Source organism: Candoia aspera, chromosome 1 (genome assembly GCF_035149785.1).
Source record: "Candoia aspera isolate rCanAsp1 chromosome 1, rCanAsp1.hap2, whole genome shotgun sequence".
In the NCBI taxonomy this organism is placed as follows: domain Eukaryota; kingdom Metazoa; phylum Chordata; class Lepidosauria; order Squamata; family Boidae; genus Candoia; species Candoia aspera.
The window spans coordinates 257580411-257600736 of record NC_086153.1 but is presented as its reverse complement, the minus strand read 5'-3'; the positions used below and the strand labels follow the sequence as shown (position 1 = coordinate 257600736).

Below are 20326 nucleotides of genomic sequence, written 5' to 3'. Positions count from 1 at the left end.
GAGAGTGAATATTAACTGCAATAATGGAGCCATCTTAGAAAGTTACTGGTCCCCTAGGAGCCCCAGGCCTGATCACATAGCCAGGTCTTGAGGGACTTCTGGAACATTAGCAGGGATGGAGGTAACCTCACTTTGAGAATGCTCCATAAGGCGGGCACCATGCCAGAGAAGGCCCACCTCCTAGGACCCACCAAGGGCAAATTCCTAGCAGACGGGACCCATAGCATGCTCTCTCTCCAGATCTAATGGGTTAGGCATTAATATCCCAGCACAGAGCCTGGTTCTACCCTGAGAGCTGCCTAAAACCATGACCCCTTTTAATTGGTGGTGCCAGGCATTAAGACCATGTGAATGTGAAACATGTGCTTTCTTATATAGTCCTCCAAGGGACCATACAGTACATCAGTCCATGAGAATAATGAACTGCTAAATTGCCATGAAACAGAAAGTATGTTTTTGTTGTTGTTTTGGTTTTGGGTGGGGGAATGAGTAAGGCAGTTTTACAAATTTCCTCTTAAAATTTATCACTTGCTTTTAATGTACAATGTGCTGAAACTTACAAGACTGACTCTCATAACAATATTTTCCAGATCAGAGACAGCAATGGAAAGCAATCAATAATATTTTTCTCTGGGGTACCAGCTGAAATCCCTTTATCCCAGCAGTGAAGATGAATTAGTATTTAAGCCTCTTTAACATTTAGCACTTTGAAGTCTTCAAGGCAACTTTAAATAGCATTATAGTAATTTATGTAACTCGCATTGATAATCAACATTTTAGCCTACTTGGATTCTCAGAATTGTTCAGCATAAACAGTGTTCTTATGGTATAGATTAGAATGCCATATTTGCCTCTTGGTCCCTACCCCATAATGTCATACAACATAAATTTCATAGTTATCATCAATTATATTATAATATGATATTGGATCACCTGACCTCTGTTCTCCAAAAATGATGAGCAATTCTCTAAAGAAAATAGGGCCAAAACGTTAGCTCTGTACTCTTCTCATAAGCCCAGGATTTCAACTGCATTGATGATAGTGATAACAATAGTGCAATGCCTCTTTGCCAGCCCAGGTTCTCCTTATCAGTTCTAGGTGGCAGGGTCTGAACCAGGTTTCTGGATGATCCTGCAGAGAACTAGAAACAAACAAAAAAAATCAGCACCACTGTGCTCCACTGTGTTGCTATGGGAGATTTACTTCTGTAGCAGCAGCTTCGTGGGTTCCTTGCTTAGTTTTGTAATGCAGCTTCCCAGCACCAAGGAACAGCAATTTTCTTTGTTCTGAGCTACAACACCCTGCTCTTACTGTCTAAATTATTTAGGAGCTTCTTTAGTCTTTAATAATCATACAGTAGATGCTATAGATCCAGCATCATAAATGCTGACTTAAAGGAGCAAAATGCTAATCACTGAGGTAGTTAACTACTTCAAGGCTGGGAAGGCTGATATACAGGCCATAGCAGGTCATCATAGGTCACTTCTGCAGTAGTAGGAACAGGCGTTGTTGGCCTTATTATGACTAACTGCATGTACCTAGGAACTGCTTTGGGAGGTTACATACCATTACTATAAATGGAAGAAAGAACAATATTGCTTAGGAAACGACTAATTAAAGGACAGAAATTTATAATTTCTTGGTAATATTAAAAGACTGGTTTCTGCCTCCAGTGATCTACCAGTAAAAATGCATAGATTTAGAGGATCCCTGAAAACTAATTATTTTTATTCCTTCTGTATTAGAAGTCATTAAGTGATGAAGTATACAACCAAATGAGCCTTAATTGTCTCAACCAGGTGATTATCTGGACCCCTTTCAGTCAGGTTTCAAGCCCGGATATGTGACAGAAATGGCATTGGTTGCACTTATGGATGATCTCCGGCAGGAGTGGGATGGGGGTAGTGCATTCATCCTTGCTCTTCTTGACCTCTCAGAGGCTCTTGATACCATTGACCATGGTATCCTTTTGGGTTGGCTCAGGGAGCTGGGGGTGGGTGGCACGGTTTTGCACTGCTTCACCTCCTTCCTCTGGGGCCAGTCCCAATCGGTGTTGATGGGAAGCGAGAGAACTGGTCCTTGTTTTGCAGAGTAAGTACTTTGGCTAGTGATAGAAGGTGTCTTCCTACTCAAATTATCTGGCTCATACTGTTTACTCTGCTCCACATGGCTCTTTCACAATCTCAGGAGAAGGACCTCTCAGTTACACTGCTGGACATTATGGCTGCTTCAAGATTGGTCATGGCTGTCTCAGGTCACTCACATTGATTTGTGGCTAGCACTAGCATCCAGTAACACAACTGAGATTGCCACAAGTGTTCCTTGGGCACAACTAGCATACATTGGGGTTTCTCAGTTTCACCACTGAATGCTAATTCTGCCTACAGGCCATTCAGAGTGACCGCTTGTTCATACCACTGGATACTAGCATCTGCAGCAGATTGCTTAAGGCTCCCTCCGATTGCCATAAGCCATTGCATTCAAAATTAAGTCTACATCTTCACATTCCTGTATGTATTCATCAATTCCACTTCACAGGAACAGATTAGTTTCATTTAGATCTTTTACAGTCTCCCCCTTTCTCTTAGTCTCACATCAAACATAACTATTTCATTTCTTGATTCATGCTGTTTACCATTTTTAAAAAAATGTAATTTAGCAATTTATAGGCTGCTTCAATAGCAGATGAATCTTAAGTGGAATTCATTCCAATACAATAAACAGAAACATATTAAAACAATAAATAAGCATACCATGGTCCAAAACAAGTAATAACAATAAAGTTCCATTAGTCTCACTGAGGAATAACATTCTCTATAACAATAACCTGCTTGAGGGTGGGAATCCACCATTTCTTCAACCCCCCCAAAAAACTTTCTGAAATAGCCAGGTATTTCAGGGTTTTGATTGGGTTTTTAATAAGGTTGATGTTGACCCAACCTTCTCCTCTTACATATCAAGTCTCAGGCTTCCATATGTCTTGATCATCAGTAGATGAGTTCATAAATATTATCCTCTCTCCTTGCCCCACCCCCCAAAACATGCCTTTAATCAATCAAGACTTTCACATAATGTTTTTTTAGTAATATAGAGAATGATCACACTAGATTACTAGCCTTTGTCATTATCAGTGCATATGTGGGATTCCCTTTTAATTGTAAGGAATGTATCGGTCAGTTTGGATAGTTTTTGGCTAGTATACCACAAATAAATTCAACCCCAGTTTTACCCTGACCATGATTCTATACAAGCTAGAATTTCTACTCAAGAGATTATCTTGCAAATCATTCTACTGTTGTCCCCTCAATCATTAGTATAAGTCTACACACTACCCTGCTTACAGTGTAGAGTGATTTCATAGGGGAATGTATTGAACAATTCCAAAGGTGTATGAGAGAACAATTATAATAAAATTTGATATGAACATATGCAATTACCTTATGTTAGGTCTGTTTGTTTCTCCAATCTGCTATTGTTTCCTCTATTGGTGGGTCTTTCCCTTCCTTCAGCTTTTCAACGGCCATTGTCATATCTTAAAGCTAGTACCTTCTGCATTTTCTGTATCTCCTATCTCATATAATCCCTTTCCCCTGATTTTGATTTCAGAACAATGAGTCACATTTCAAAATGTAGAAAATATTGTGTTAATAAATGTTGGCATGCAGCTTGACCTTGTTCCACAAGAAAAGCTATAGTTCTTAAGTTCATACTGTGATTCATGTCAGCAGCACTGGAAACATGAGGAATAATGCTATTGAAAGCATAAATGAAGACAATATTTGTGTGTCTTGTCATTTCAGGTAGAAAGGAAACAAAGTTGAATTGTTCTGAATTTTAATCAAGGTTTGGTTTGGTTTTAAAAACGCATCAGAGCATAAAGTAGCATTTGATAAATTGTCCTTCCATGCAAACAAAGATTGTTTCAATATCATACATTTCTTTAGAAGGGTATGTTGGGACTCTAAATAATCTCTTAATTTGCAAGCCCTCATTTCATTTTCTATCAATTTCACTATTTGTTTTGGAGACGCAGCTTCAGAAATGTTGACTTTTTGCATATTTTATTCCATTAACCACTAGAATAAAGGGAAAAGTCCTTGTTTGTTCTCTACTTTCTCTAACTGAAAGACTGACATTCTTAGGGTTTCTTTTCCAGAGTGCTTTCTACATATGAATAGAGTACTTCCTTATTTTTTTTCCTTCCACCCCCTCTTTTTTCCCCCTATCATGAAGGTAGAAAGCTCAGATATAGGGTTTTTAGTATCTCCCTTCCTTAATAAACTTTATCCTTTTTTGAGGGCAGGGTGTACTTTATGCTTCTGTCTAGAGATACACAAAACTTTTTGAATTTGAAGTATTTCAAATTCAAAATACCTCACCTGGAGTCCAAAATGTCCCATTTTGAGTGCTAAACAGCTGTTTTGAACATGAAACAAGCTGCTCTGAGAAATACTAGGTAATGTTCCAAGGCAAAGATCGAGTTCCTCTAACTCAAATGGAGCTGTTTCAACCTCACACCGTTCCTGAGATCAGAGTGTTTCAAATGTGAAGTGGATTGAATTAGAAATGCCTTGTATACTCTACATCTGTCTCTGGATATTGTTAATTGGTTTGGTTCTGCTCATACACATTCTGTATGCTTTGTGAAATACAGGTTGCAGTGAATAAACTGGAGGATTCCAATCTGGGTTACCTTAATATTTTACCTCCAACTTTCATTTCTCCAATCCATCCAATCAGCAGTACACAAGTATTCCCTTCTGTGCATTTGATGATGTGAATCATGAAACTTATTTTAGAATAAATGCCTTCCTTTTTTAAGTGCCACAACTGCTTTGGCTATCTTTCCATCCCAGAAGGACCTTTTAAGTGTGTTCAAATATTTATTGTATTCTTTGCTTGTAAGTGGCTACTTTACCACAATGGTTTCCAAAGTCCATAATTAGGGAACATATTCTGTACTGAGGGTGATTCCTGTTTTCTATCTTTGACTATATGTCCAAGGACAAATTCTAGATTATACATTGTACACCTCTGAAACCTGAAAATATGCTATAAAATTGCAGTAAGCTTTCTGTGTAGGCAGGTGTATGCATGATTGGAAATGGGAATGGGGTTTCAAAACAGCAGCTGTTTTGGCACAGAGTCTGACAGTCAAAGCCCCACCCCTTCCAAGTGTGTGTCTGCAATTTTGAGGGTGTTTGCTTGTTTGTTTTTTACCACTACCACCCCTTGCAAATGTCCCTATGTCTAGGAGTGAATAACCTGTAACTCTCAGACTAATTTCAACAGTTCTTGACTTGATTTCAAAACCTGTTTTGCAAATGTTCCATGCAAATTACTAGTTAAGAAATTTCTGTCTCTTTCTTGACCTGTAGTTTGGAAAAGGAAAAGGGTGGTGTGAAAACCTTAAATACTGGACTTTGTGGCTGGCCATCCCCTGCTGTAGCCCACCCATCATTTCCTCCAAAACATTGTAACTATAGGCATGCAGTGCTTAACACAAATAGGACTTATTTACTTCTAGTGTAATGGTGCATTACATGGCAAGATCAGTAATGTGGGCAAGCTACTGTGTAATTCAGGAAAGCTGATTTAATCTCCCTGAAGAACCTCTGATAAATTTTCAGAGAATCCCAAATTCCATGGACAGTTTGAGGAAAAAAGGTGTATCATGGAAACAGAAAACTACTGAAATCCTTTAAATAAAAATACAGCAAAATGACTGATAGACATCAGCCAGGGTATCTTACAGTAGTCCTGTATGGATGTCTTACACCAAGCAAACATGTAAGAAGAAGTGCAAAAAGAAAAGTTCAGAAACATCTGGTTGTGTTTACTGAAACTGAGATAATCAGTTATAAGCATTTTTTACAGGTCACATGCTATGAAAATGGCATGGAGTCTCACAGCATCACTGATTTTAATGGTTTATTACTGATGCTCTCTGAGGCATAAACAAGAGCTAGTTTTGTGATGGAACTAGCCAGCTGTGAAGTTTTGCTCTAGAAAAAACATCCTTTTCTGTGGCTGTTTAATGTTTATCAATGAATAGCAATTTAAACAAAAGGGTGGTAGTTTGCTTGCTGCTTATACGCAATATTTCTATTCTGTCGCAATAGAGTCCAAGGATTAAATATTATTTTTTGAGCTACATTTATCTGGGGATATCAATGAAATGAAATCAGATGAAATGAAATAAGGTCTGTGGACAGCTTCAAATGGATGTTTTGCTTCAACAAAACTCTGGAAGAATCATTCCAAAGCAGATTTTTGAATAAGAGCAGGAACCTGCTTTGAAGCAGCAAGTTGAATCAGAGACCTCTGAAAAGCTTTGTAGACATGTGAAGTGAGTCATAGTTTTGATGGTTTTTCTGCTACTGTTAAGCTTGCTACAGACAATATACAACACTGTAACTCCACCTCCATATGTGGAGGATGCACATGTAAGACTTTGAGTAGTGTGATGAAGTCTTTATCATTGATACGTAGCTGGCCAATTTTATCACCTTATGAAATGCTTTGCCTCCAGAGGTTTGGGGCAAGGGTATGGGATGGTAATGCTAATACTGCTTTGGGCTTCATTCACTCTCTCAGCCCTCAACTTCTTTAATGTAGCTGACCACAAGCCTTAATGTTGTTCGCTCTTGTGCTAATGGAATGTTATACTTGCATGCAGCAGTGTCTGCGGCATGTGTGTGTGAGAGAGAGACAGAGAAAACAGGCAAGATGGCCATTTTCACCATCTTGTTCATTTTGACACATGCATCATAGGCACTGCTGCTTCCATGCTGGTCTACTAATACAATTGATAGTTCAACTTAACTCAGCTCTTAGCACTCTGAACATTGATGCAAATCTAACCAGCCCAGGATGTGTTCTTGGGTCAAACTTTACTTCTATGTTCTTCATAACTGGGGGAGACTTAAGTCTTCTAACAATGAGTGAATGGGTGCTATGCTAACAATCACAAACACTGGTCTAAATTTTACAGTAAGAATAGGGGATGGCAAGGCTACAAATGCTACCTCTTCTGTGGTAGCCTCTTTCACTCTGCCGATCTGATCCTGCTTCCTGTGCTAATTTAACAAACACAGAATATTACCATCAGTCCACAAACCTGACACAACTGAGTCCTGTAAGTGATGGGAGGATCCCTCTTAAGCTTGCCAGCCAGATAGGCCAAGGTTCCTGGCACCTATGGGACCCCAGTGAACAGCGACAGCAAAGCTATACTACCTCACAAGGGCAAGTCAACAGTTGCTCTTCCAATTCCTTCTTTCAGAAGAGGCCAAGTTTTACCAATGTGATCTGTTCAGTTTGACACCCTGCTAAAATCAGTGATAAGGACATCCTACTCATAAGGGACAAAACTTGCCAACCAGTTATACCAACCCTGCTTGGCATGGCAGAAAGGACAGTGATCAGAAATAGCAGACTACACCACCCTAGAAGGACAAGTCAATGGTTATTTCTCAACGTTTTCCCAAACGTTGGAAAGCAAAAAAAAAAAAAAAAAAAACTTTTTTTTTTACTATCTCTGTGCAGAAATAATATACTAAAATATATATTGCAAGAAAACCCTTGAAGATACAGTGGAAACTTGGCACTGAACTTGGCAATAAACTCCTCCTAAAGTTTATTCTCCCTGCTATTTTCATCCCATTCTGCAAAAAATGAAGCATCTGCATATGGATGGATGGATATTTATCTATCTATCTATCTATCTATCTATCTATCTATCTATCTATCTATCTATCTATCTATCTATCTATCTATCTCAAATCTTGTAGAGGTTGAAATCAGATTGCTTTACTCTTGATTTCTGAATCATACTGTAAATTCAAAGTGACTGACACCTCTTTGAAACTCAAATTGGAATTGAATCACAGTTGATTTATACTGGCCCAATACATAGCTTCCATTTGAATATCCAAGTCTTCGGTTATCAGATCAGAACTCTGCAGTCATTCATATTCTAACAAGAATCCTTAAAATAGTAATCTTAGGAAGAAATCAAGATGGGCTTTGGGCATTTCTGTGGTTGCAGCTAAGGCTGGCTTCTGAGCTAAAGTCTAGACTTGGAAAGTGACAGATGACAGGAGACTGGCAAAAAAACAAACAAACCCTAGTTTCAGCACCTGGTTCACCATGGCTTGTCTGAGGCCCAAGAGATCTGACACTGCTTCCAACTCTTCCCTTCTTCCCTCCTCCCTTCACATTAGGGTATTTCCAGGAATATGCATAGCCATAGATGATCATTATATTACTTGCGTATATCCTTTTTCTGTAACATGGTCGTCCTTATTGCCAAAAAATGCATTTAGCATCTGGAACAGCACAAGTAAACTCTATTTTATTCCTGTGGCCACTATAGTGCTTTACACAAGTTTAAAATGCTAAGCTGCACATACAGAGAGAATCTCTTTTTAGTACTGGTGCAGCGCTTGTCTGTTTTGTTATAACATGACCATACCAAATCAGCAGTTGTAAACCTTGGAATAATGCAAGAGCAGTGATTAAAAGGTAAAGCTTTCTCTCTGTTTCACAAATGAAGTGACCTTTATGTTCATTTCAAGGGAGGTAGGAGTGTGATAAAATTGGAATTACCTAGTCACGTCATTCCCTAGCTCTATTAATTCATGAATAAGCAACTTTAGATTGGATAAAGGTCCCATCTACATAAAATGTAGTAAGTTCTTTTTTCTTGTCACTAGTTCAGAGTTTATTGTCTGCTTAACACTGATGAGAGAAAGATCAATATATTGCTCTTTCCAGATTATGTCAGTAAGCAAGTTTTCCTTTACTCTCTGGTAACTCCATCCTTTATCACTGATGCTTTGGAATCTACAGAAGAGTGCATTGTTTGAAAGTTTTGTCATTCTTATAATTGCAATATCATTTGATTACATTTGGAGGAAGTAGCTCTCAGTGTTGCAACAGGAAGGATATTTTGTTGATCCATCCCCCTTTTGCACTGGCTTTTTTCCCCAAGCTATCTCCTCCTCCTCCTCCTCCTCCTCCTCCTCCTCCTCCTCCTCCTCATCATCATCATCATCATCATCATCTGCTTTATTTTCTCCTCTGCATGTGGATATTGGCTCCAGACTCAGAATTGAATTGTATTAGTTTTCCTAGCTTTGAATGTATCTTTGCTATTGATTTCTTTGTAGAAAAAAAGGATAGGCTTGGGGAACATGTAGATAAAACAGCAAGAGAGCACTAATATTAAATGGCACAGAGTACATAAGACAGCCAAGCTGAACACTTTTCCCAACATTTATTTTTCTCCATTTCTTTATTTTCAATGTTAAAGTCACCCCAAAAGGTAACATTTGTTGAATTTAAAATGTTGTCCCACAGATGCCAGTTAGAATAAGCAAATTTTTGAGTGAAAATAGTATATTACAAAAGACTAACAGATATTAAGGCTGCTATCCTAAAGACATGAGGATTTGGCTGTGGATGTTTAGATCAGGGACTAACAAAGATAACTAAACAATCCTCTTTTTGTCAGTAGAGGAACTGGATACTGCAGTAATTAACCCAAGGTATAATTTCTAGTATTCAATTCCACAATTTCAGCTGTATTTTTGTGGCTTCAGTTATTCTGAGATGATCTCATTGCTGTTTTTTAACATGTTAGACAGGGCTATGAAGAGCTGGAAAGACAACTTAAAGAAGTATTTAAGGAAAGAAGCAACATACTTCGCCAGCTGTCAAAGACATCCAAAGAGCTTGAGGGAATTAAAGTAAACCTTCAGGTCAGAATTTAATTCTTTCCTCCTCCTCTTCTATACCTGCAAAATGCATTTGTTATTGGCTATGTGATATTATTTATTCTGCTCACATAAGGGTTAAATGTGGATGTGGGATGTGGATAAAGATGCAATTGCTTTCCCTGACTTTCCCCTTCACTGTGGGCTTCTTCTGAAGTGGCAGTAGAAATGCCCACATGACCCGTAAATCTGCCTTCTCAGATGGCCTCACTGCATGAAGTCTTTTCTGATCATGTTCACACAAGCATGACTTACCAACCACCTTCAGACCTCTCTGCACAAGGATGGAGGGGATGGGAATTTTGGATGGATACTTGCCTATTCATTCATGCCATCTCCCCTTTTCAGCCTTTCTGTAGAATTATGACAGCCTTTTAAAATGAGTATTAATATAATATTAGTGGAAACTTTCAAAAGAACTTTGAACCTTCTGCTTCCCTTTTTCTTTTCTTGTTAGTATTGCTTTCTGATCATCACCGGCACTTCTTTCACTCCTAAGCTTGGTATGTTCAATTCCCAATTCTTCCTACCAATGAGACTTGAGTCTCTGGTATGGCATGGGTCATTTGGAGAAGACTTCTCTGGCCCTTCTTCCATAAGTGGTCCAGTGGTGAATGAAAGGCAAACAGATGGAGAAGAGAGAAAGCCTAATATAAAATCACTTCTAATATTTCATTTTTCATTCTCAAAAACTTGCTCTGTGAAGACAGAAGGGCATATGAGTTGAAGAACCAAGGTCTTTTTTTCCCTGTCTTAAATCCAACTGGTAATATGAAAAACAAGGGCATTGATTTTCTAACAGAAGTGTTCTTTCTGTTTCTGAAATATAGATTTTAAAATAAGGGGGGATGTAACAAAAATACTTTGGACTCCATGTCAATATTAAGATAGTGCATCATAATATTTGGCTGGGAAACCATGACAAGTCCTGCCCAAGCATGATGATAAGAACTAAACTTTCCCTGACATGTACTGATGTTTGGATGCATTTGATGTTCAAGTTCATTTTAAATCAGTTTCTGCCATATGAACAACCAAATTTGTTTGAGACTGCTGTTAAGACCTGCAACGGAAGAACAGAGTCAAATCTTTCTCTGTTTGTTTTCTCTCATAAAATGTACTTTATACCAAAGGTCACAATAATTCTAGTGGTGAAAGCTTTAAGGAGCTCCTTGGTAACACCTGGTTTCTTCCCTTTGTTACCAGTCTTTGAAAAATGATGAGGCATCAGCCAAAAGTGATGTACAGAAGCTCTTGGAATTAGGCCAGAAACAAAGGTATGATTCCGCACTTATTTGTCTTAACGATTATATTTTCTCATATAAACAGAAAACAGTGATGAATTCTTACCTTGTTAAGCTGGTCAGCAAAACAAAACATTCATATAAGAAATGGACATATATAAGCAACAGTCTGACCTGAAACACTAGTTTCACATTTCGATGTAAAAATGGAAGGGGGGGGGGACCTCTTGCAAGTAGTAAAGTGGACAAGAAAGAACAAGGTTAGAATCTTGGTTAGACAGTTCAGCTCTGAATTCTCCTTTTGTTAAGGCTAATCAGAAACTATTTGAGTGCATATTTTCAGGCTTATTTTTCTGGCAATGTTCTAGTGTTGGAAAACGTTTACATTGTCTGGCAGATAGAATCTACAGTGGTTCTTCTCAAAATTTTAAAGCTGATCGGTGACAAAGGTCATGGTGAAGCAATGTGCAGAAAGTCAAGAACAAATGTCCCTATTCTATAGTAAGACAGAGGATCGAGAGGAGCCTGAGCTAATCTAGAAATCTAATGCATATATCAAAAGTATACTTTTATATTGCTAAATGTCTTTCAACTCAAGAATATCTGTACAGCATGGGGTAACTACTCAGCATCCAGTCTCCGAGATGAAGTAGTGTGGTTTTGTCATGCGCTGCCTACCGCTGAGTAAAACACAGATGCTGATTCGGAGAAGAGCAGGTTCCGGTTTATTCAAACGTAGTGCTAGACACGAAAAAAGCTGAGAGTGAAGGGAGCGCGCCGGTGCGGGGTTTAAATACCCCGCGCCGGTCAGCGCCCCCTCACCTTGGGTTGCGTCATCCCCCCTTTGTCCTGCATGCTTTCGTGCCGGTAGGTGAAGGGTTGCGGGGCCCCAGCTGGTGCCCCGGGATTGCCCATAATCTGTTTCTTCCTTCAGCCGGTGATTGCTGTCAGCTGGGCGATCTCCGTTGCGCTTTGCTGACAGCTTAGGTGTGCCTCGTGATCCGCCCTGTCTTTGTCTTTCCTTCTTCCTCTTTTGTGTCCTGATGGCTGAATCATCCGGCCGGGGTCTGTGTCTGTTGTTGTGCGTGCTATGCTTACCTTAAGTCCCTTCCTCTGCTTCCTCGGTATTGTCATGTGTGCTGTTGTGCTGATGTCTTCAGCTCAACGGCACTCATGACAGGTTTCTTTTTAACTTCTAATTGGGAGGGCCATATGTGGACATTTGCCCAAGACAATTAAGACAGTGAGGAGTGGGTAAGACCCTGTTCATTATACTTCATTCCTTCTAGACTTTCCCACTGTCCCTCACATATTATAGGATAACCTTCCCCATCCTGGATGCCTTCCATATATCTGGACTTCAACTCCCAACAGTCCCAGGAAGGATAATTCTTGGTGAGCTCAGGTCTGCACATCTTGATGGAGTCCAAGTTGAAAAGACTGTTGCAAGAAAACATCTGTGCTACAGAATCTGCACTACTTGTGTGGAGTCTCCATAGGATTAGGACAACTACAATTTTAACCAACTGTAATGCAACTGTCCCAGGAAAAGAACAACATCCTGTCAACAAGCCATCCCATCACACAGGTATCAATACCACCAATCACTACAGGAAGCAACCAACACAGATATTAGACAGAACCACCACTTTATCAACCACAGCAACACAATCACTTGCAAAACAACATCTGCTCAGAGGACCATCCCATCCAAGCACATGCAATGCATCCAAGATGGAAATTTATATTAATTCCACAAAGCAACAAACCTCAGTTCTCCAAACCCCCTGCAATGATGATATTATCAAGTAGGGGAATGAAATGTCTACAACCCCAAAACCAAATACATAGAACTTCAACAATGCAATCTGCCAGCTACGATCTATGTGCATTCACTACCATTGCAATATTATCAAGTTTCTAAATAAATTTGGGTTGATTTAGACTACCTGCATATATCTGTAGCCCCAGCTAGACTACCTGGATATATTTGTAGCCTCAAAGCATGCATCTCTGTAGGGTCTGGCAAGAAAAAATACAATTTAGGAGTAGGACCAGTTTGTATGCTTAAGTTTATAGCACAAATATTGAAACAACAAAGGAAAAAAGGGAGAAAAGTCTTTACCCTAGTATGGGAAATAAATTTATCCATTTTCTATTCTCCTTGAAGAATTTTAAACAATATTTAAACAAAACCTTCAGCCATTAAGGAATTTCTCTGTTGAGCTGTGGAACTGCTTCCCCCGACCCCCATACAAGATCATCTGAATTTACACGGCATCTAATTTAAACAGTTTCATTTTTAACTAGCAAGTGGAAAACTAATGAACATTATAGATTCCAAAGTCCTGTTTTCAAGGCTTTGGAGAAGTTGCATTCTTTAGAAACAGATACTGTTTGCCGTTTTCAAAGCAAAAGTGTCATCTCAGAGTTGTCATGATGCATTTGAAATGCATGAAGACTGTTTCCATGGGAAACAAAATATGGGACACCATTTGATTTCCAGAGATACATTACATGCAGCCTTCTTTACATTTCATATTAGAGTCCCTCTGGTGGGAGGGGATGGGTGGTGACAAATTTGGTGAATAAATAAATACATAAAATAAAAGTAGCAGCACATCAGGCCTCAGCCACTGTGGAGGCATCAAGAAACAAGCAAAGTGGCATCATCTCCAGAGTGAGGAGATGAGTTTTATGAACCCCCCACTGAGCCAAGTCAAAAGAAATAACCCCCCCACCAACACACAATCTTATTTTCCAGATAATGTCAAGATTAATGAGGGAAGATTTCCAACCATTTAAAATTTATGAACTTTATTGTTTTGAAAACAAATGCTGAATTTTAACAAACCGCAGAGACAGTCTATATGAAGTGGGCAGGGCATCATGAGTAAAGACAATGCTGTAGTTGGTTTCCTTTTTTGTTGTTTATTCGTTTAGTTGCTTCTGACTCTTCGTGACTTCATGGACCAGCCCACGCCAGAGCTTCCTGTCGGTCGTCAACACCCCCAGCTCCCCCAGGGACGGGTCCATCACCTCTAGAATGTCATCCATCCATCTTGCCCTTGGTCGGCCCTTCTTCCTTTTGCCTTCCACTCTCCCTAGCATCAACATATTCTCCAGGGTGTCCTGTCTTCTCATTATGTGGCCAAAGTATTTCAGTTTTGCCTTTAATATCATTCCCACAAGTGAGCAGTCTGGCTTTATTTCCTGGAGGATGGACTGGTTTGATCTTCTTGCAGTCCAAGGGACTCTCAGAATTTTCCTCCAACACCACAGTTCCAAAGCATCGATCTTCCTTCTCTCAGCCTTCCTTATAGTCCAGCTCCCGCAGCCATACGTTACTACAGGGAACACCATTGCTTTAACTATGCGGGCCTTTGTTGTCAGTGTGATGTCTCTGCTCTTAACTATTTTAACGAGATTTCTCATTGCTCTTCTCCCAAGGATTAAGCGTCTTCTGATTTCCTGACTGCAGTCAGCATCTGCAGTAATCTTTGCACCTAGAAATACAAAGTATTTCACTGCTTCTACATTTTCTCCCTCTATTTGCCAGTTATCAATCAAGCTGGTTGCCATAATCTTGGTTTTTTTGAGGTTTAGCTGCAAGCCAGCTTTTGCACTTTCTTCTTTCACCTTCATCATAAGGCTCCTCAGTTCCTCTTCGCTTTCAGCCATCAAAGTGGCATCATCTGCATATCTGAGATTATTAATGTTTCTTCCAGCAATTTTAACTCCAGCCTTGGATTCCTCAAGCCCAGCATGTCGCATGATGTGTTCTGTGTACAAGTTGAATAGGTAGGATGAGAGTATACAGCCCTGCCGTACTCCTTTCCCGATCTTAAACCAGTCCGTTGTTCCGTGGTCTGTTCTTACTGTTGCTACTTGGTCGTTATACAGATTCTTCAGGAGGCAGACAAGATGACTTGGTATCCCCATACCGCTAAGAACTTGCCACAATTTGTTATGGTCCACACAGTCAAAAGCTTTAGAATAGTCAATAAAACAGAAATAGATGTTTTTCTGAAACTCCCTGGCTTTTTCCATTATCCAGCGGATATTGGCAATTTGGTCTCTAGTTCCTCTGCCTTTTCTAAACCCAGCTTGTACATCTGGCAATTCTCACTCCATGAATTGCTGAAGTCTGCCTTGCAGGATCTTGAGCATTCCCTTACTGGCATGTGAAATGAGTGCCACTGTTTCATAGTTTGAAGATTCTTTAGTGTTTCCCTTTTTTGGTATGGGGATATAACTTGATTTTTTCCAATCTGATGGCCATTCTTGTGTTTTCCAAATTTGCTGGCATATAGCATGCATTACCTTGACAGCATCATCTCGCAAGATTTTGAACAGTTCAGCTGGGATACCATTGTCTCCTGCTGCCTTGTTATTAGCAATGCTTCTTAAGGCCCACTCAACCTCACTCTTCAGGATGTCTGGCTCTAGCTCACTGACCACACCGTCAAAGCTATCCCCGATATTGTTATCCTTCCTATACAGGTCTTCTGTATATTCTTGCCACCTTTTCTTGATCTCTTCTTCTTCTGTTAGGTCCTTACCATCTTTGTTTTTGATCATACCTGTTTTGGCCTGGAATTTACCTCCAATGTTTCTAAGGTCTCTTGTCCTTCCTATTCTATTGTCTTCTTCCACTTCCGCACATCGCTTGTTTAAAAATAATTCCTTATCTCTTCTGGCTAACCTCTGGAATTTTGCATTTAATTGGGCATATCTCCCCCTATCACTGTTGCCTTTTGTTTTCCTTCTTTCTTGGGCTACTTCTAGTGTCTCAGCAGACAGCCATTTTGCCTTCTTGGTTTTCTCTTTCTTTGGGATGTATTTTGTTGCTGCCTCTTGAACAATGCTGCCAACTTCTGTCCATAGTTCTTCCGGGACCCTATCTACTAAGTCCAGTCCCTTAAATCTATTCTTCACCTCCACTGCATATTCCTTAGGAATATTAGTGAGCTCATATCTAGCTGATCTGTGGGTCTTCCCTAATCTCTTTAGTCTGATCCTAAATTGTACAATAAGAAGTTTGTGATCTGAACTACAGTCAGCTCCGGGTCTTGTTTTTACTGTCTGTATAGATGTCCACCACCTTTGGCTGCAAAGGATGTAGTCAATCTGATTTCGGTGTTGTCCATCTGGTGAAGTCCATGTATAAAGCCGTCTCTTAGGTTGTTGGAAGAGAGTGTTTGTTATGCAGAGTGAGTTGTCTTGGCAAAATTCTATCAGCCTGTGTCCTGCTTCATTTTGTTCTCCCAGGCCATGCTTACCTGTAATTCCAGGTGTCATTTGACTGCCCACCTTAGCATTCCAGTCTCCTGTGATGAAAATAATGTCTCTTTTAGACGTATTGTCCAGTAGGTGCTGCAGATCCTCATAGAACTGCTCTACTTCAGCTTCTTCAGCATCTGTGGTTGGGGCGTATATTTGGATCACTGTGATGTTAGATGGCTTGCCCTGAATTCAAATTGAGATCATTCTATCGTTTTTTGGATTGTATCCGAGCACTGCTTTAGCCACTTTACTATTAATTATGAAGGCTACTCCATTTCTTCTGTGGTCCTCTTGTCCACAGTAGTAGATCTGGTGGACATTTGATGTGAAGTGGCCCATTCCAGTCCATTTCAGTTCACTGACACCCAAAATGTCTATCTTTAATCTTAACATCTCACCAATAACCAGATCCAATTTGCCCTGGCTCATAGATCATACATTCCAGGTTCCAATGGTCTGTTGATCCTTAGAACATCGGATTCGCCATTTACCACCAGCACCGTCGGCCGCTAGCCGTCCTTTTGTCTTTAAGCTAGCTGCGTCATCACGTCTGGGGCTAGGTGAACTCATCCTCTGTTCCTCCCCAGTAGCATTTTGACCATCTTCCAACTTGGGGGTCTCATCTTCTGATGGTATACTGACATATCTCTGGTTGTACTGATCCATTTAGTTTTCACGGCAAGAATACTGGGGTGGGTTGCCATTACCTTCCCCAGGGATCGCATTTAGTCTGACCTCTCTGTCATGACCTTCCCAGTTTCGCTCATGGCATCGTTGAGGTGCTCAAGCTCCAGCACCACGACAAGGTAACGATCCTTTGCTGAAGAGTTGGTTTCCTTACATTTCTTGATTTGTCTTCTGATACTCCAAGCAAATGCAATGAAAATCATGTACTGAATAAGGCTAATATAAGCAGTTCCTTAAAGAATCTATGGATTTAGGATCCATTTTGCTGCAAAGGCACACTTCTACCAATTGAAAAAATAAGGCAAAAATAATTACCCTGTAATTCATGCAAAGAACGATCCACATGTGTTTCATGTTCAAACTATCAAACAACCTAACAGTAAATCGAACAGTATATAGGAACCCACCAGATAGAAATCTGAGTCCTAATGTATTGTCTTGTCTATCCTGCAGTAAATCTTCTGGAACAACTAAAAGAGGTTCCCCAACTTATTTACTGAAAAACTATATAGTATTTAGATCTCTGAAATTACTCCACTGACCTTATTTGGCAGTGTACGTGATAGCTATTACATTTTATATGTGGCAGTTCCATTCAAAATGTTCTGTTCCACTCCGAACTGTGATTCCTTAGCAGCATTTCTGTATTAAAATAATAAAAAAATAATTATGGTGGAAACTAAGACTGTATAGGTAGTCCTCATTCAGTGACCATTCAAAGTTATGATGACACTGAACAAATGGGATGTATAACTGGTCCTCATAGTTGCAGCCAGAGCCTATGGAAAGAACAAGGTCTTCAAGGATAGTAGGATCAGGACTGTATGGATCTTGGATAGTACCAGACAACAGGTGCAGTGACAGATAATGCTCCTGGAAAAGGGGCTGCTCACCACTCCTGGAATATTAATGTGCACACATAGATTTATGACTTGAATAGAGTTTTAAACCTAAGATAAATCTGGTCTCTCCCAGACAGGTCCAGTTTTTGGAGTGAATACCCCATTCAAGCAGATATCTAAAAAAGAGCTAAAAGGTGCAGGATTGATCATTATTGAAAGGATGAAACAGCTTCTGAGCAGCCTTTTTCATTTCCTCCCCAAGGTTCTTCCTCTTTCTATATTTATATGAAATATAAATTTCACCTGTCTCTCCCTTATTCTTCAGCCTATCTACCTCTTCCTCCCCATTTCTTGCTCTTTTCTCTTTTCTCTGTTTTCTTCATCTCTATGTCCCTGCTCTTCTCTGCTTTTACTTTGCCCCCACTAATAATCTATCCTGTCCTCTACCTGTGCCTAGGCATCAAGATTTTTACCTTTGCTGCCACACCCACCTTTTCCTTCCATTCTCCCCACACTAGACTTGACCCAGTCCAGGATCCTGTCTCTTTTTTTTTTCCTGTTCCCACAAACTAAAATCCAGGCTTCCCTACCTGGGAATCCACTATTTTTTTTTTTCCCTCTGACACCCAATTTAGGATCCAGTCTTCCCTTTTCATTGCCTTCTACGATCCAGTCTTCTGTTTATTATTGCAGGGGTGGGCAGTGAAGAGGAGGAGGTTTAGGAGGAACAAAGTAGGGAATGTGTATGCATGATTATGTTTGAGTGTTGTATGTTTGAGTAGGAATGGGTTTCTGTTCATTTGCATAAAATATGTTGGATTTTGGCCAGTGTGACTCAGATTGAAGATCTCTCTTGACTATGTGCACATTGAGTAAGTTTAGACAGATCTTTCTCTACCAGCTTTTATCTACCTTGCCTAGGATTATTGAGATATAATGAGAGGTCCCATATTTGGCACCTTGCACTCCCAAGAAAAAGTGAGATAGAAATACAAGCATTTGCAACAAGCAGTAGGTAAAATAATTGTCTCTCCAAAGTACACTCTTTTTAGGAAGTTCAAATATGGCAACACTATTACATTCTACAGTACCCTGGAATGCCTGTGGTGCAGATATTTCAGTAGAAAAGAAATCAGCTAAATAGATCAAATGAATGTTGTATAAGCTATTGGAAGCTTAGTAAGCATTGAGCAGGAGCAGGAGCTTGGTTATGTAATTTAGAAGACGTGTTTTTGGAAACAAGGATATCCAATCTGATCTCTGGAATGGAAACTGAATTGGCCTTGGGTGTGATTTGCCTTGTATTTGCCATATCATTTCCTGGCACTAATGAAGCTTCAGATCTGCCTTTGTTCCCCTAAGAATTCAAGACTGTGCAATTGTGTCTTTTTCTAGTGATTCTTTCTGAAAACAATTTTGTAACTAAGGGGTTACTTTGGAAAAATAATGCTAATGAATTAGAATTAACATCTGAAACATTTTTGCTTGTTTAGTTATTTTAAAATAAAATACAGAATGGTTCTCACTTACAATAATCTCATACTGATTCAACATGCCACTGTTTAGAGTTTCTTTGCTTATGGCAATTGTGCTTTTTTTTTTTTTCCCAGCCAGAATTATTCAAGTGGTAATATTTTGCACAGCAGGCTATATAGTAGATACAAAAGGGAGGCAATTTCCTATTTCTGAATTTTCCTTTAGGAATTTTACTGGTGTGCACTGGTTGTTTGTAGCTTTATTAATAAGCCACTTCAACAAAGCAGAAGCAGTAGCTGTTTGGTGTAATTAAAAGTGCCTTGTCACGAAATAAGAGAAAACAAAGGCATTATTTCTTAATGGTCAATAGAGACAAAGTTTGTGTTTTGTTTTTTCAATAAACTAGGGAAGAAATGAAATCACTCCAGGAGGCCTTTCAAAAACAGCTTAATGAGGCAGCTGAGAAGGCAGAAAAGCAGCAGGCCACAGTAAGTGACTTTCCTGTATTATTTCCATCTGTTTCTGTGACCCCCCCCCTTTGCAAATTCCTCAGACACATTTTTACAAATAGATATGGACAAGCCTAACAATTTTAGCAAATCCCAAGTCCTGTCCATTCAGTTCAAAAATGTGTGTGAAATTTGGTAATTCTTTTGTTAAAAAAAAGGAACACAACAAAATTCTCAGCCATCCCTATTCATGAACAAAACTGCTGATTTATACTGACTGTCTGTGTGTGGGGTGTGTGTGGGTGTGTGTGTGTTAGGGGACTAACGCTTGAGTAATACAGAATTGGATACATTTATGAAGCATATCTTGTGGTTATTAACCAATGGATTGGTGATTCGAAAAGAGGACTCATCTGAGTACCTCCTATTTATTTATTTGCTTACTTATTACCTTTTTATATTGCCCGACTCCCATTGACTCTGGGCAGTTCATAGCTAAAAACAATGTAGTACAATGATAAAAACAAAGAACAAAATATGGCACAAACTGAAGAACAACCCA

The 20326-nt window shown here is 39.5% G+C and overlaps 1 protein-coding gene across 2 annotated transcripts in view; it reads left to right on the top strand.

Moving 5' to 3' along the window:
* Window positions 1–20326, top strand: part of LUZP2 (leucine zipper protein 2) — a 376168-nt gene that overhangs the window by 194569 nt on the left and 161273 nt on the right. The window contains exons 2-4 of one of the 2 annotated variants that reach the window (XM_063293139.1): window positions 9648–9765; window positions 10987–11057; window positions 19722–19803. In XM_063293139.1, coding sequence (XP_063149209.1) covers window positions 9648–9765; window positions 10987–11057; window positions 19722–19803 — 271 coding nt within the window. The remainder of the gene's footprint in view (window positions 1–9647; window positions 9766–10986; window positions 11058–19721; window positions 19804–20326) is intronic. The other variant, XM_063293144.1, reaches the window with a different exon arrangement.